Genomic DNA, 15,097 nt, shown 5'->3' with positions numbered 1-15,097 from the left:
CAAATGTTGAGAATTGAAGTTGTTTTTGAATATTATCTATTCGTTTAGAAGTTGATGCTAGCAGCACCTTTCAAAAAAAGTTGGGATAGTGGCAACAGAAGACGTTGGAACATCTCACAATGAATTAGGTTAACTGACTACAGGTTAGAGTAAGAGAGTCCCAGAGAGGCTCAGTCTTTCTGAAGATGAGGGGGACTCACCACTCTGTGACAGAATGCGTGAGCAAATGGTGCAACACTGTAAGAATAATGTTTCTTAATGTAAAATGACAAAGAATTTGGGGATTTTTTCTACAGTACATGATGTCAATTAAAAGATTCAGAGAACATAAAGAAATCTCTGTACACAAGGGACAAGGCCAAAAACCAATATTTAATGGCTGTGATCACTGGGCTTTCATATGTTATTGCATTGACAACAGATATGATTCTGTCGTGGACATCACGGCATGGGCTCAGGAATACTTCCAAAATCCACGTCGGTCTGTGAACACTGTTCTTTGCTGCATTTACACATGCAAGCTGAAAGTTTACCATGCAGAGAGGAAGCTGCGTGTAAACCAGATCCACAAACACTGCCACCTTCTGTGGTCATGAGCTCAAGATGGACTGAGGCAAAGTGGAAACTGTCCTGTGGTCTGACGAGTCACAATTTGAAATCATTTTTGGAAATCATTGACACCGCATCCTGCGGGCTAAAGAGGAGAGGGACCATCTGGCTTGTTATCAGTGCTCAGTTCAAAAGCCAGCAGCCATGATGGTACAGGGGTACATTAGTGCACATGGCACATGGGTAACCTGCATGTTTGTGAAGGCTCCATGAATGCTGAACAGAGCAACATATGCTGCCATATGACAGTCTGCACGTATCCCAAAAGCAGGGCTCCATAGTAAAGGAGTCTGGGTGCTAAACTGGCCTGTTTGCAGTCCTGAATGGTCACCTGTTGAAAATGTCATATTCTAACTGATATAATTAATAAAAACAATGAAATTTCTCAGTTTCAACATCTGATACATTGTCTTCATGCCATTTTCAATTAAATGCGGGGTTTCAGTGTTATGCAAATCATCTCATTCTGTTTCTATTCACATTTTACACAGTATCCTGACCTTTTTAGAAACAGGGTTGTAGTTTTGTGCTTATTTTGCCATATCTTATATCGTCTTTTTTCATCAACAATATTGCATGTTGATATAGCCACAGTTAGTGTTTAATGACTTCAGTGCCGTCTTGCCATCATCTCGTTTTGGTCGTATTTTGTCATACTTAGAAACCTAACATTAGCCTCCCCTCTGGGACCTGTCACCACAGCTTCCAGTTAGTTAACGAATGTGATCATGATGCAAAACTTTATGACTAAATGACAGAATCTGGATCAGGATGTCCCTGAAGGACAGATTCACTGTTGTCTCAGCTGACACAAGGGACGAGTTAGTCACAGTCGCTGTGTTTTCATCACGTTTTCATTTTGACACATTGCTGTCCCTTTAGACATAATCAACGTGCAGTTTCAGGTAAATTCGTAAATAATCTTCCAAAGCACATCTTCATTCAGAAACAAATCTGAAATACTGTTACACAACACGGATTATGTGCTTATACAGGACCTTCCCTGCACTCACGTAAGGATATAAAAGGACATAAACACAAAACATTTGAGTTTTAAAGTATTAAAAAGTAGTAATATTGGCAAAAATATCTGTAGGGTGGCAAATAATAATAATTCTTATTATTTTTGTTTATATTTTAGTGTTAAATGCTGAAATGATTTAGAACAAGCCAATTTCATTCTGAAGATGTAGCCTTAAAGTTCAAACAAATATAGATAGAATTCTAATATAATGTTAAAATAAAGCAAAGTTCCTGTCTAACCTGCTTGCTTCACAGAATGACTCCTCTCTAAAATCCAGATGAATGCACCTGATGAAACACACAGACTGGCATCGAAATGGGCAAATCTCAATATGCATTCAATTCAAAAATTTCAGCTTTTGAAAGTTTAATGAGTGTGTGTGAGTATAATTCTGCTATAATTATAAAGCCCAAGGGCCTAAGTAGGTGTAGCTTCCTGCTGTCGTTCTCACTCTCTGTTTGTCTCTGTCTTTGCTCTGTTGCCATGGCACCTCAGCACCTCACCTCCTCAATCTGTTTTTTGTGCTCCTATTAAAGGCTCCGTCACCTGAACCCAGAGCAGCACAGACAACAGCAGCAGAACCTGAATCACAAGATGAAGTCTTTGGTAAGAGTCAAACCACGTTTTGAATAGGAAATCACACATGTACTCCCAGAGTCTGCTGAAAACCAACATGTTTTAATATTTTTAGCTGTTCAAATAATGAATAAAAGATAGTTAGTAATGCACATAGTCAGGGATTTCCACCATTGTTGAGTAGACTAAAGAATGGGTGTCACTTAGTGTTTCTCTTGTGAAACCCTGTGTGGCTTGCAGGACTTAAATGTTCACTTGCCAATCAGCAAAAATCGGCTCAGTGCAGAGGAGCATCGGTACACAAGGAATATAAACATGCAGTCACACAAATCTGAATTAGTAATGGCCGAATCTAACTATGAGATTCTGATTATTGATTGTTTAAAAAGCTACATATTATTGCTGTTCAGGTCTCAGGGAGTTTTTTCTCACCAAAGTTTGTGATTGAGTGAAATATTGATTCTGTGGGAGGTTTGTGCAGAGGACTCATAAAGCACTGAACCAAGAAATACAATGGGACCTGGAATGACACCTTTAAACCCACACTGGCACAGTAACTCCTTTAACTCAGCTATCTTGACTCAAAATCTTTTTCTTTTTTCCCCCACATTGAAAAACTGCTAATCATGCGCTGTGACATTTATTTGGAATAAGCACTCTGGCTGTTGAAAAGGTGCAGTTACCAGTGATGAATGAAACTTTGTGGTTTTCCTCATGATGAGAAAAAGTTAGCATTCCATGCACCCCAAAGTCTCGTCTCTCATTAAGAGATTTGCCCTCAGAAACGTTTTGTCGTCAGTCACATTCAGTGTCGTATTTGGTGTGTACGGACTAGTTAAAAAGAACCTTTGTAATACTTCGGCTCAGCAGATGAGGGCAGAATGTGGTGCACCACAAAGAGGGCATCTGCTGGCTTGCACTTATTTGATGATTCCAATGCTAGGTGTAAATTTGCTGAAGCAATTTTTTTATATAATGAGGCTCCACTTTAATTTAAAACAAAGGCAAATGAGATTGGGTTATGTGCCTGGATATATACTGCAACACACTGCATGCATAATAGATCGAGCTATATAAAATAATACAATGGAAAGGCTCAATCGAGTCACATAAGGTAATGAGGAGAGGTGCATGTTGGGGAGAGGGAAAGCTGGTTTTTCAATCTGCAGGAGTGTGAAACCCTCAAGACGACATTGGCCACATTTGTTTAGGAGGAGCACAAGAGATCGGGAATGGAAGACAAGTGAAGCCTGTTTTCTGCCCTCTGTGTCAGTCTCGATTGTTTTCAGGGAGAGCTGAGGTGAAATGCAAGAGAAGGGACTCAAGTAGCTACAGTATAAGAGGCGCTAATTAGCCTGGAACTGCTATTTTGAGTGTATTTGAAGCCAGTTAGAGCATCAAAACATTCGAATGACCCCCTTCTTCCACACCTTTCTTCTTCACAGAGCAGAACTGCCTCTGAACCATCACAAGCAGATTAAATGTAATCTTATCATCTCTGTCCTTATGCTACTAGCTAGTTCTGTCAGTCAGTCAGCTAATGTTAGCTCCAGCAGCTAAAGTAAAGAGCTGTCAACAGTTCGTTTGAAGGCTGTCAGTCAAATATCAAAACATTGTGAGGTGTTTTTTGCGTTCTTCTAATTTTACTAATTGGCAGGTGTGCCAGTATGAGACAGAGATGGACGTCTGCAACTGGACATTAACTGGTAATTAGTTTGTTGTTTGCTGTTAACTGAATAATTCATTATCCTGGAGGAGAACCAGGTGTCTTCGAGAAACACAGAGCTAGAATATATTTGGTGTGTTTGTGAGAATGACAGGAAACAGAGTAACTAGTTTGGTGTGAGGCATAAACCTGCAACACTGCCAATTTTATTCATACTGCAGTCAAATTGTTGTTGTAACGCTAATTTTGCTGAGTAAAATACTGATTTTACCCAGTTTAAGAACAGCTATCTTCTCTGGGCCTGAGCTCAGCTGAGATGGACTGAACAAAAGTGGAAAAGTGTGCTGTGTTCTGATGAGTCCACATTTCAAATCAGGAAATCATGGACATCATGTCCTCCAGGCTAAAGACTGTTACCTGCACAAAGTTCAAAAGCCAGTTTCTGTGATGATGTGCAGGTGTGTTAGTGCTCATTCCAGGGGTGGATCTGTGGAAGCACCATTAATGCTGAAAGGTACAGGCAGGAGCAGCACATGCTGCCATCCAGACAGCGTCTTTTCCAGGGGTGTCCCTGCTTATTCCAGGTAGACAATGTCAAGCCATATTCTGCGTGTTACAACAGCGTGGCTTCAGGTACAGGCCTGTCTGCAGTCCAGACCTGTCTCCCATTGAAAATGTTTGCCACTTATGAAGTGCAAAACATGACAACAGAGAGCCTGAACTGCTGAGCGACTGAAGCTGAATATCAAGCAAGAATGGGAGAGAAAATCACTTTCCAAACAGTTCGAGTCCACAGTCCAGACACTCTTTGTTGTTCAAATAAAAGGTGATGTAACACAGTGGTAAACATGCCCCTCTTCATGATTCAGTAGGTGTGTTTTGGAACTTTTCTGCACTGTATTTAGGAACAATATTACTGACTATATGATGCATTGACGGGGAAGAGGGCTCACAATGGATGGATGCACCAACCAAAACAAAGGTCAATATTGACCTGATATTCTGTAAAACCAATTTCTCAGCTTAGCTGCAGTGTGAGTGTGTGTGTGTGTGTGTGTGTGTGTGTGTGTGTGTGTGTGTGTGTGTGTGTGTGTCTGTGTGTGTGTGTCTGTGTGTGTGTGTGTGTGTGTGTGTGTGTGTCTGTGAGTGTGAGTGTCTGTGTCTGTGTGTCTGTGTGCGTGCATGATCGAATTTGTATGTGTCCATATTGATGTCATGTCATGGCAGCTTGTTTAAGTATGAGGTCATGTCTCCTCATGCAGAGGGAAACTCACCGTATAGCCATCCCTGGTACTATCTGCTGTTCTCACTGACTTTTGACATTTATTATCAGCTGGAAACTTAAACCTCACAGAGGCTTCATTAGATTGATCTGTTAGCTACTTGATACGCTGCTTCTCCTGTAGCTAATTAATGTCCCATGTGATTAACACTTGTCATTGATCAGCATGGAGCAGACTCAGAGGATCCACCACTGGCACCAGCAATACTTCAAAGAAGTACACCCACACAGTACACAGTTTCATTACTTTTAGCCATCAGGGATGATATAATTGCCAGGCACAGACATGGAATTATCTAACGCACAGTAGGTTACTGTACTAGTAACCAGGCTTCCTTATTGCTTCAGTGATTTAATGGCTTCACCTTTGGTTCACCCATGATGAAACACTATTATTTTCCTCCACTAGGCTCTTTGTCCAACTCAGCTTCCTCACACAGATGCATCTGGCCGCTCATGATGAGAGCACAAATTACTTAGGATGCAGGTATAAGTGGCAAGCTTTTTTAAAATGGGAGGTGAGCAGCAGACTTAAATGTGATCTGACTGCAGGGTCAGTTTTTTTGTAAGGAGTTTGCCTCAAAGTGAGCATTACTGAGCTGAACCCACACCATGAAGAGAAATAATAAGCTTGATTTCAAATCGATTAATCTGGCAAATGAAGACCGTGCACAAAAAAGTTGCTAAAAGCTTTGGAACTGAACTTAAAGAGCACTTCGTCTTAATTAAGGGTTGTTGAAGGTGTAAGTGAAAATCAAAGCTCTATCATATTGTGTATTTTGTCAAAAAGCTGCTTCAGAGCACCACAGTGTAAATTCCACTTTGATGCTTCATGTTTGACTGGTTCTTTGTTCGGTCAGCACTGCTTTCTGATAGTGTGTAAAAATCCCATTTTGTTATCAGTTTCGAACTCTCACTGGGGGGACATGGCTGTTAGGATACATTTAAAGCGTTCCTCTTACCTGTGCACCAAGGCTGAACTAATTTAGCCCCATTAGGTTCATTCAGGGTGCAGGCAAAAGAAAATAAAAGGAATTTCCACCAAATTGGCACGGTGTGAGTGGTTTATGACAGGCAGGTTAGCTGTGCTTTATTGGAGCCCGTTTTGGTGTAGTTGTCATCAGCAGGCGTCATGACTCATCCCGGCCTGTCCAGTGTCTGGGGATGTCTCCATGCAGCACTTCCTGTTTGCACTGCTTTTCCACAGAAGGGCAAACACCACCATCAGCTGTGCGGCTGTTAAAAGCCCATTATGGCTCCATTACCTGGCCCAGTCTGCAGCAGGCCCCCGCTCAGCAAAACAGGCCCCCTCTATCTGCCTGTTCCGCCCTGACTCTGTCTGGGTCACTGTTTCTTCATCATCACAGGGTGAACCGAGGAGAAGTGAGCAGCAGTTGTAGATAGAAGCCCAGGAGAGACACACACACAAAAAAAAGTAGGATGGACTTGCTGACCAGCTGATTTAGGGGCAAGGTAGCATAATGGGCCATACGGGTAGTTTTGTGTGTGGTAGCCCATTACTGGCCTAGATGGTTCTGTCATTTAGTTTGCTTTTTTCTGACCTGCTAAAGTACCAGGGAGATCTGTCACTCAGGGAGTAAAGACAATATCAAGTGAGTTCAATAGGCCACAGATGTTTGTGGGGCTCAGTGGGGATTAGTGATTGTCTTTCAGAGCAGCTCAACACAACCCAAAAGTTACTGGATGCTTTTTGGAATAAAGTTGCACATACTGGATTCACATCAAATGCACAAGAGTGCAGTAGTACTCTTGATGTAGTGCTTAGCTACCGAGGATGCTGCAGACTGTATCAAAATAACACCGTGCATATCACCTAGCCATGAGTCAGTTATTGCTTAATGAAACTTGAGATGCCAGTGGATGCTTTAGAAAATGTTTAGCATGAATGTGAAGGCTTTGTGAAAAGTAGATAATAGGTTAAAACTTGCAAAAATATTCAAGGACAGACACTCACCTCCTGTAAGTTGTCAGACTGGTACAAAAAGGAAAAAGGATGCAAGTGTAAAGAGGCTTTGGGCTCTTTTTCTGGAGTACATGGCTTGAAAAGATTTTCCTCATAACAAGTTTGTTCATGTGCTTCAGCCTCTTTGTAGACCCACACTCATCAAGAGGACTTTAATGACATGAATCAGTGTAGGTTACCGAAGCTCTTACATTGTAGGTCAGTCTGTTCTCATGCAAAACAGTTGGTTGCACAGAAAACCAAAAAGTTTTCAAAGTCAGAGAACTGGGAACTAGAGATGCTGTGTCAAACTGGCACAGCCTCAACGTGGTAGCAAATTGGAAATGTATTTCTTAATATTCCTCCATTTATTTGAAGAATCAATCTCAACATGCAGAGGCTAATGCCTTTTTCCTGTTGTAAGCTTTGCATGACAAATCCTCCCAGTGTCAAGTATGGCTTCACTGCGAGGAAGAGAAAAAGAGCTAGAGACCAGCAGTGAGGCCTGAGTGAGCCCTGAGGTGTGCCTTCTTTACCCTCATGCCACGCTGTCTGCACACTGTCTGTGAAGAGCTACTTCTATTTCCTCGTGAAGACTTTGGGAAAGTCTGTGTGATGAGGCTGCAAGGAAAGTTGATACAGTGGTACTCCCTGGCTTTAACAGCGGTTTGGTGCTCCACCCAGGAATTAATGAATGAAGGGGGAACTGCATGGAGTTAATGATTTCTGGGATTGTTCAGACACAAAAGAAAATATCATACATACACACCACATGGATCATGTTTGCATGTTCTTAATGATTCTATCTAATGGTTCTATCTGGACGAGATCCCAGTGATAAAAGCAATATTTCAGAAAAAACTGTTTTTATGCAATGTATAGCATATGGTATTACTGTTAAACGCTCTCTGAACTGATACACAGTCCTCATTGATTTGGCAGGTGGTGGTACAGTAGTGACACATGCATTTTGATGGTAGAGATCTCGGAGATCCCTTTAAAATCACACATCAGCTGTTGGAGTCAGCAGAAAGTCTTCAGCGATTAACGCAACAGAGGAAGAGCAGCTGGAGCAACTCGTGTATCTGTCTACAGCTCACCCAACCAAACCGCTGATAGAGACTAATGGGAGACGGTGACAAATGATAATACTGAACTTCTGATTGAATGTTGTCCTCCACATCTCATCCACACACGTATCGTTTCCTGTGAAACCTAATTTGAATCCTGCACAGGAAAGGCGGACTCTGCCTGCAACAATGGAAAGTTACAGACGGCAATACACTGAGCGGCTATTGCTGATGAATCCTGTTCATAAATTGTATTAAAATTGACTTTTATAAGTGAGAGTCTTAGAGATTGTAAAACTAATTACCTAAATTTCTGACGGTTTTATCAGAATTCTTAACATGTTCTGCTCATAGCTGCACTCTAGTGCAAACAGCAAAGATATTCTCCCTGTATCAAAAGAGGCTCAACATTTCCAAACACAACAGCATTTGATGGCAAAACTGAAAAGGCAAGCAACTGACAAAGCCATGAACACAACATGCGAGACTGTCCTCTGCAGATCAGTTTTCGTCTCAGATTCATTCCTTCTCAAGGTAACACTTGAGCTTCTGTCGAGGGAAATTGAATGATATTGGTGTGAGCCAGTTATCACTTATTTCATACGCTGTGCGCTTCCCCTCTAATTGCTTTAGGGACCTGCTGGCCACTCTTGAAATCTTAAGGGTGGAGCAGGCTACTTCAGATTGCATTGATTTGGTCCAGGGTTGGTGGGGTTAGCCAGAGTGCTCTGCTTTCCTACTGGCCGAGAAGGGAGCAGGTGGAGGATCCAGACGCTCCACCTCGCTGTTCGCTCGTTGCTAACTCTGTAGAGAGGCTTGAAAACACAGATCATCGCGTAATGAAAAGAGAGCCAGAACATGCTCTTTGGAGCCCTGGCTTTTCCCTTTGAAGCCTTGTGAATATTTAATATCTGGCTTAGTTTCTGAGAACAAACAGCTGGTTGAAGGAGATGCAGTATTGTCTGTGATGTACACAGCAGGATATGCTATTTACTGACATGCCCTTCATCTTGCCCGCACAGCTCCCTTTGCTTTCTTCAGCAATGATTGTATTTTCTTCCTTATTCTGCAACCTTTGTAATTTGCTGGACACACTGAATGTAATATTTTTTCAGTAGATATAAGAGGAGGAGTTTACTATTAGTGATCGTTTGGATTTGTGGCTTCAACAGCCACAAATGTCCTATGGCTCCAGACAAATAGTCCCATAGATTAGCTAGTTGTCTTTGTAAAGAAATTGGGAGATACATAGAAATACCTTCATAAAACCAAAATGATTAGCAGAAGTCATGGTGTAACTGTATATCCTCTCTACCACCTCCCACCCTTCATTTGCCTTCCACCACACTCAAAATCCATTGGTCACTTTAGCAGCTACACTCAAATGTGTACAGTATATTGTCACTGAGATTGTGTCAGCTCTGCCAACTGTGCATGTAACACAGTATTGAGAATATATATGAGTTTGTATCTCTGCTGTGCATGTGTCAGTTGTATACGTAGAAGTGCAGTGGCTCAGTCATTTGTCTCTGTGGCGGAGGCTGACACTAGCTGGTACGGGCCCTGGCACTGCCAACATGAAGCGCCTCCTCTCCTTCCCCCTCAAAAGCTCTGATTGTTAAAGGGCATCGTCCATCACTGGACCAGTGTTCTTCGGTTTGACACCATTGTTCAGATTCTCCCTTTCTGTCCCCTCTCACCTCGCTTTCTCGCCTCTGATCTCCTTCGCTTTCTTTCAGCTTTTTTCCTTCATCTCTCAGATGGATGAATTCATCTCAAGAGCTTCAACTTGCGCCGCATTTTTGATGTGTTCCTCTCCATAGAACTCATGTCTGCAGCTTTTCCTGACTGATTTCGTGAAGACACACTGAAGACTATCTGTGCATTCTGCGTCTGTGTTTGTGTGCTATGTTGTAAGACATTGCGCCTCAGTGTTGCCAGGAGTTCAGGAGACCACGTCATCTGGCCTCGACCATCTGGCAGGACAATCACTGAGTGTGTAGGTGTGTTAGCAGCTGGGTCTGTGGCTACAAGAGTCCAATGGGAGGGGATGATGGGTAACCGAGTACAAAAGTGCTACCCTAGCTACTACATCCCATATGTCAGACAAGATGAACTGGAGTCCTTTCCCTTCGGAAGAAAACAAACCCAACTTAATGTGGTAGCGCAGCTGCGTTCGAGAGACAAGTATCTGGAACCGTTTTTAGACACCACATGTTTTGTCCAGTAACACCCAGATTGTGTCTAAATCCATCTGAGATGGATTACACTTCACACCTTGCGATTGAGTTCTTGTTTCACCGCTCACATTTGGCATCTGCCAGAGCGTTCCCACAGATGAAATCAAACTGAGAAGGATCCACGTTCATGTTCATCTGACACAGCTGTGTCTCTGTGGTAGCTCGCCTTGGGTCCAAATTAAAAAACCTTGTCTGAGGTGTTTGGCATCAAAAAACCAACATTGTGCAATTAGGGATGCATTTTCACCCATACTTCACTACTCACATGCATGTGGTCACAGGCAGCCTTGACCATGACCAAATGTTACCTGAGCGATTGGATCCCAGTTACTTAATTTACACTTAGGCTTTCCTGCATTTTGAGCAGATCAGATAGCTGTGAAGACTACCAAGATTTGTGCTTAGTGAGGGACAAGACCAGTGCAATCAGATTCATGACTGCCTAATGGAGACACACATTTGTTGCAAGGTGTAAACTAAAGTGTCTTAAATCCCATCTGGATTGACATGTTGAAATGACAGATGTTAATGGGATCCAAGCTTCCTTCCAGTGCTTTTTAGGTGCACCTAAACAAAGCTGTGTGTTTGTGATCAGATTGCCTGCAGTACACCATCCTCCACCAAGGAAAGAAGCTGCCCCACATCAGTGCTTTATTGACATGCTCTGGTGCAATATTTAACCTTTTGTGTCTCCTAGTGTGTGAAAACGCTGCTCACAGCAATGCAGGCTTAGTACCACCCTCCTCTTGCACATACAGTGTTTGACATGCTGATCTTGCTGTTATTGGAAGACTTTGAGGCGCTTGGCAGAGCAGAGTGTTTTTGACTGTGATGGGACCTAAAGCTCTCAGGATGATAACCTTCTTGTGCCAGTGGTCACGCAGAAGAAATCAAAGTGTAATGTCTCAGTTGAAGCCTTTGACACAAGCACCCAGCTGGCTTACGACTTCAGGACATTAGTCATGTCCACTGCCCCGCTGAAGTGTGCGTATGTGTAAATGTGTTTTGGCCTCTGATGTCTCCATGGGTGAGGAAACGTCCCTGGGCACTACGCTGATGGCATCAACCCATATCGAGTTCTATTCTTCTTCTGTGCTGCCCCACTGTCCCACTAGAGACACCCATTCATACCAGCTGCCAGTGAAAACCTCATCCTCCACAAACACGCCTGGCATGACAGGGATATAGTGCTGCGTTAATACACCAGGCTGAACTGAGCAGATACAAAATGTAGATTCATGAGTGAGCTTGAAGACAAATAGAATTAAGTTTAATCACAGTACAATGTATTACTGTCCTTAGTCCAAAAATAACAGTGAAGTCCCAGCAAGTTGTGTGAATATCTACAGTATGTGTTGAAGACTGTACTGCTGAAATCTGTTGATTTATTGATTAAACAGGCAAATTCAGTGTTTCAGTCATTTTTCGTGGTTCCAAGCTCTCAAATGTGAGATTGCCTGTCTAATATCATTGGAAATTAGATATCAAACAAACCAGTATGTCAAATGGCTCTATTGATCCACTGTCAAGAAAACAAATGGTATAGAAAGAGGTGGACAAAGATAGAGAAGCTAGCTGACGTTTGCCAGCAAACAGATTAATGTGAGGAGCTGCTGGTGATCACAAGCCAGGGCTTCCATTATATTTGGAGGTTTGTTTCACAGCTGTTTGGATAAATACAGTAGCTCTGACACTGCTGTGTATATAATGGAGTTTGCAACACTCATAGCAGGCAAGCCAGGCCAAATGCGGCCCGTGTCTCCTTGCATGCAATTTGGGGAAGTTGAAAGTGTTTTTCGGTTTTGATTCGACATGCAAAAAAAAAAAAAAAAGATGTTAAGCTAACTTTTGTCTTCTGGTACAGTGGTGTGCATTCTTTCCTTTGAATCCCATCCTTCCCTATTGAAAGTCACTGCTCAAAGTGAAGTTCAAAGGTCATGGGCATGGCTCGGGTCATAAGAAGGGAGTGGCTCTGCTGGAGCTCTTATCTGCTCCACAAAAATCTCTGGAGGACTAATGTCCTGAATGCCAGATGGGGTTTCAGAGACACAGAGGGTCTTTTTTCTCAAGGCTTGTGGGTGCTTTAAATCCACCATGAATGCAGCAACAAAAGGATTTTCGCCCCCGGGTGGGAGGTTTGGTCCAGGTCCACATAGCGATGGGTGTTTTTTCAGAGGAATGCTTCCCGTTCCTCAGTCCCACCACAGTCCTTGTTGTTGTCCCAGAGGCTAGGCTACACATCCTCTTCACAGTGAGGAAGAGGAGGAAAAATGAGGAGATTGAGGCCCACTCCCTGCATACCTCTTCCCTTCGAGATGCTGATCTTTCCCCTCTTGCAGGGTGCTGAGTTTCAACACTAAACAGATCAGACAGAACGTTTTTGATGTCTTCACCTAACTACTTAACCTAGATGGTGCAGGAGACAGAGGCGGTGATTGTTCGGGGCACAATAATCTGAGACTCCTAGGCGGCAGATCACATCAATTGTCCCCTATAATTTCACCAGAATTATCAGGCCATTTTGGCGCTTTAGTTGTCATGGTGAATTAATCAAGCTGAGGTAAGAGGCTATTATCTGGTCACCGTCAGACTGTGATAATGTCTTGGCTACATTATGAGAAGCCGAAAACAGATTTTGAAAGAGGCCAGTTCCCCTTGGTGCTAATAAAGGCAGGCGTACAGAGCGATGTATTGACAGCAGATTCTGACCTTACTGTCTTCTCCTTTGATAGCTAAGGACCCATCTGCTGATCGGCAAGCATGAGAAACTGTCATTATCTTTGGATTTCAATGCATGAATAAATCTGATATTTATGAAGGAGGCCAGCAAAGTGAGGGCAACATGCTATCAGCAGACCCCTGCTTGTCTCTAATTGGCCCTTAGTGTTGTTTACAAATTGTGCTTCTTTTGCATAACCTAATGTAGTGAAGGACTATACAGGGGAAAAAGAAAGAAGTCTTATTTGGCCTTGTACCCCCCTGTCTCCTTAACTTCTGTTTAGCAGCATCTTAGCAAGCAGTGAAAAACATCAAAGTATGACATGAAAAGCTTGTTCCCTTCTCTTTTAATGATTCTTGTTTTCCAGTGCCAGCACACTGACAATCTGAGAGTTTACAGCTCTCCAATAACTTCAAATTACACTGAAAACCTTTACTACAAAATGATTTCCTTGTGCACATGTGCACAGGTATTTGTGACACAAACAGATTTTAGAAAACTATTTATTGATTGATTGATTGATTGAGTTTTGAGAACAACGCAGGGAAAACCTTAAAAAAAGTACCCTTGTACACGTGGACTCGGCCTTCGTCTTGAGTTGTCAGGCTAAGCAGCACAGACAATTGCAATTAATGAAAAAATTGGTTAGGTGTGCTGAAGCCATTATTAAGCTCTGCTGGGTGCTGAATGATTGCCTGACTCACAGTTGTTATTAAACTAAAGAGAAGATTGAGTCATGAAAGAAACAAATCAGTGTGTGATTAACTAATTTAGACGCTGAGCCTTGGCCCTAATTAAATAGTCAACACACTGAGGAGCGCAGGCTGTCACAGAACAGTGACCCTGCCACGGAAACCAGGTGGCTTCAAAGGATCTACCTGAGGCTCAGTTTTGTCAGATTCATCTTACAGTTACTGCTGTAGCAGTGTGTGGTGTACAGATGAAATGCTTATTCCAGGAACAGGGATTTCCAGTGAATGTATCACAGACTAAAAGGCAACTCTGTGAGGCCTTATAGCTCTTCATAAAGAGCTTCAACAAGCAAACCAACAAGAACATCTTGTCCTCTCAGCTTCATTATCCAGCTTGCTGGGCTTGTCATATTGCATCAATTGCAGTCCGATGGGCTGCTGTCTCGCAGAAAGTCGTGCACCAGGATAATGTCCCAATTTCCTGCCTCTGTCCATAAAACACACGCATAAAAAAATTCATATGGATTTGAGGGACTGTGAATTGGAAACGTACTGAATAGAATCATTCAGTTTAATATCAGTATATTTTCATACTGGAAGTTTGGTTTGCATATGGTAAAAACAGATGATCACAATGACAAGCAGCAATTAAAGGATCATTACATAGTCTGTTATTTGATGGATCTCTATTGTTACCCAGGGACTATCAAGAACACTGATCAGTATCTGATACAGTGTACCGTGGCCAATAATGGACATGCACAGTTTTATCATCACTATACAAATGAGTAAGATGTCTAATCTAAGCAGAGATCCAATGAAATCATTGAGAAGTGAAATCGCAGGAAAGTAAACACAGTGATAATCCTGCTCTGTCATTTGTGTTTCATGCTTGAGTTTGGTTCGAGTCACTTGGTCGTCCACCACGCTTCCTCATTAGGCCAGTAAATATGTGGGGGGGGGGACTTTTGTTTTTCCACAAAAGAGCATGGGCTGCACAGTGAGCTCTGATTAGGCAGAAATGTCAGCACCTGACTCAGTAATCACTGAGTCATCAGCACTGATCAACAGTCCCATCAATCCCTTGCATGTGTATTAAGGTCAGTTTGTGCACTGGGATGCTAAAACCCTGACTTAATACACCTTTAATAACAGCGCACAGGGAGTCAGATGATAGATAAGTTACGCATCAGCACATAACCTTTTTTATGGTGACACGCAGTCAGTGTTATGCTGCAGCATTATGAACTGTGGAG

The 15,097-nt window shown here is 42.5% G+C and overlaps 1 protein-coding gene across 1 annotated transcript in view; it reads left to right on the top strand.

Moving 5' to 3' along the window:
• LOC143324826 (myelin basic protein-like) overlaps positions 1 to 15,097 on the top strand; it is a 38,561-nt gene that overhangs the window by 19,792 nt on the left and 3,672 nt on the right. Inside the window, exon 3 of the mRNA XM_076737579.1 lies at positions 2,170 to 2,239. Coding sequence (XP_076593694.1) covers positions 2,170 to 2,239 — 70 coding nt within the window. The remainder of the gene's footprint in view (positions 1 to 2,169; positions 2,240 to 15,097) is intronic.

The sequence above is a fragment of the Chaetodon auriga genome, chromosome 8, assembly GCF_051107435.1.
Source record: "Chaetodon auriga isolate fChaAug3 chromosome 8, fChaAug3.hap1, whole genome shotgun sequence".
Classification (NCBI taxonomy): domain Eukaryota; kingdom Metazoa; phylum Chordata; class Actinopteri; order Chaetodontiformes; family Chaetodontidae; genus Chaetodon; species Chaetodon auriga.
The sequence above is the reverse complement of the archived record's forward strand: the minus strand, read 5'-3'. Positions and strand labels throughout refer to the sequence as shown.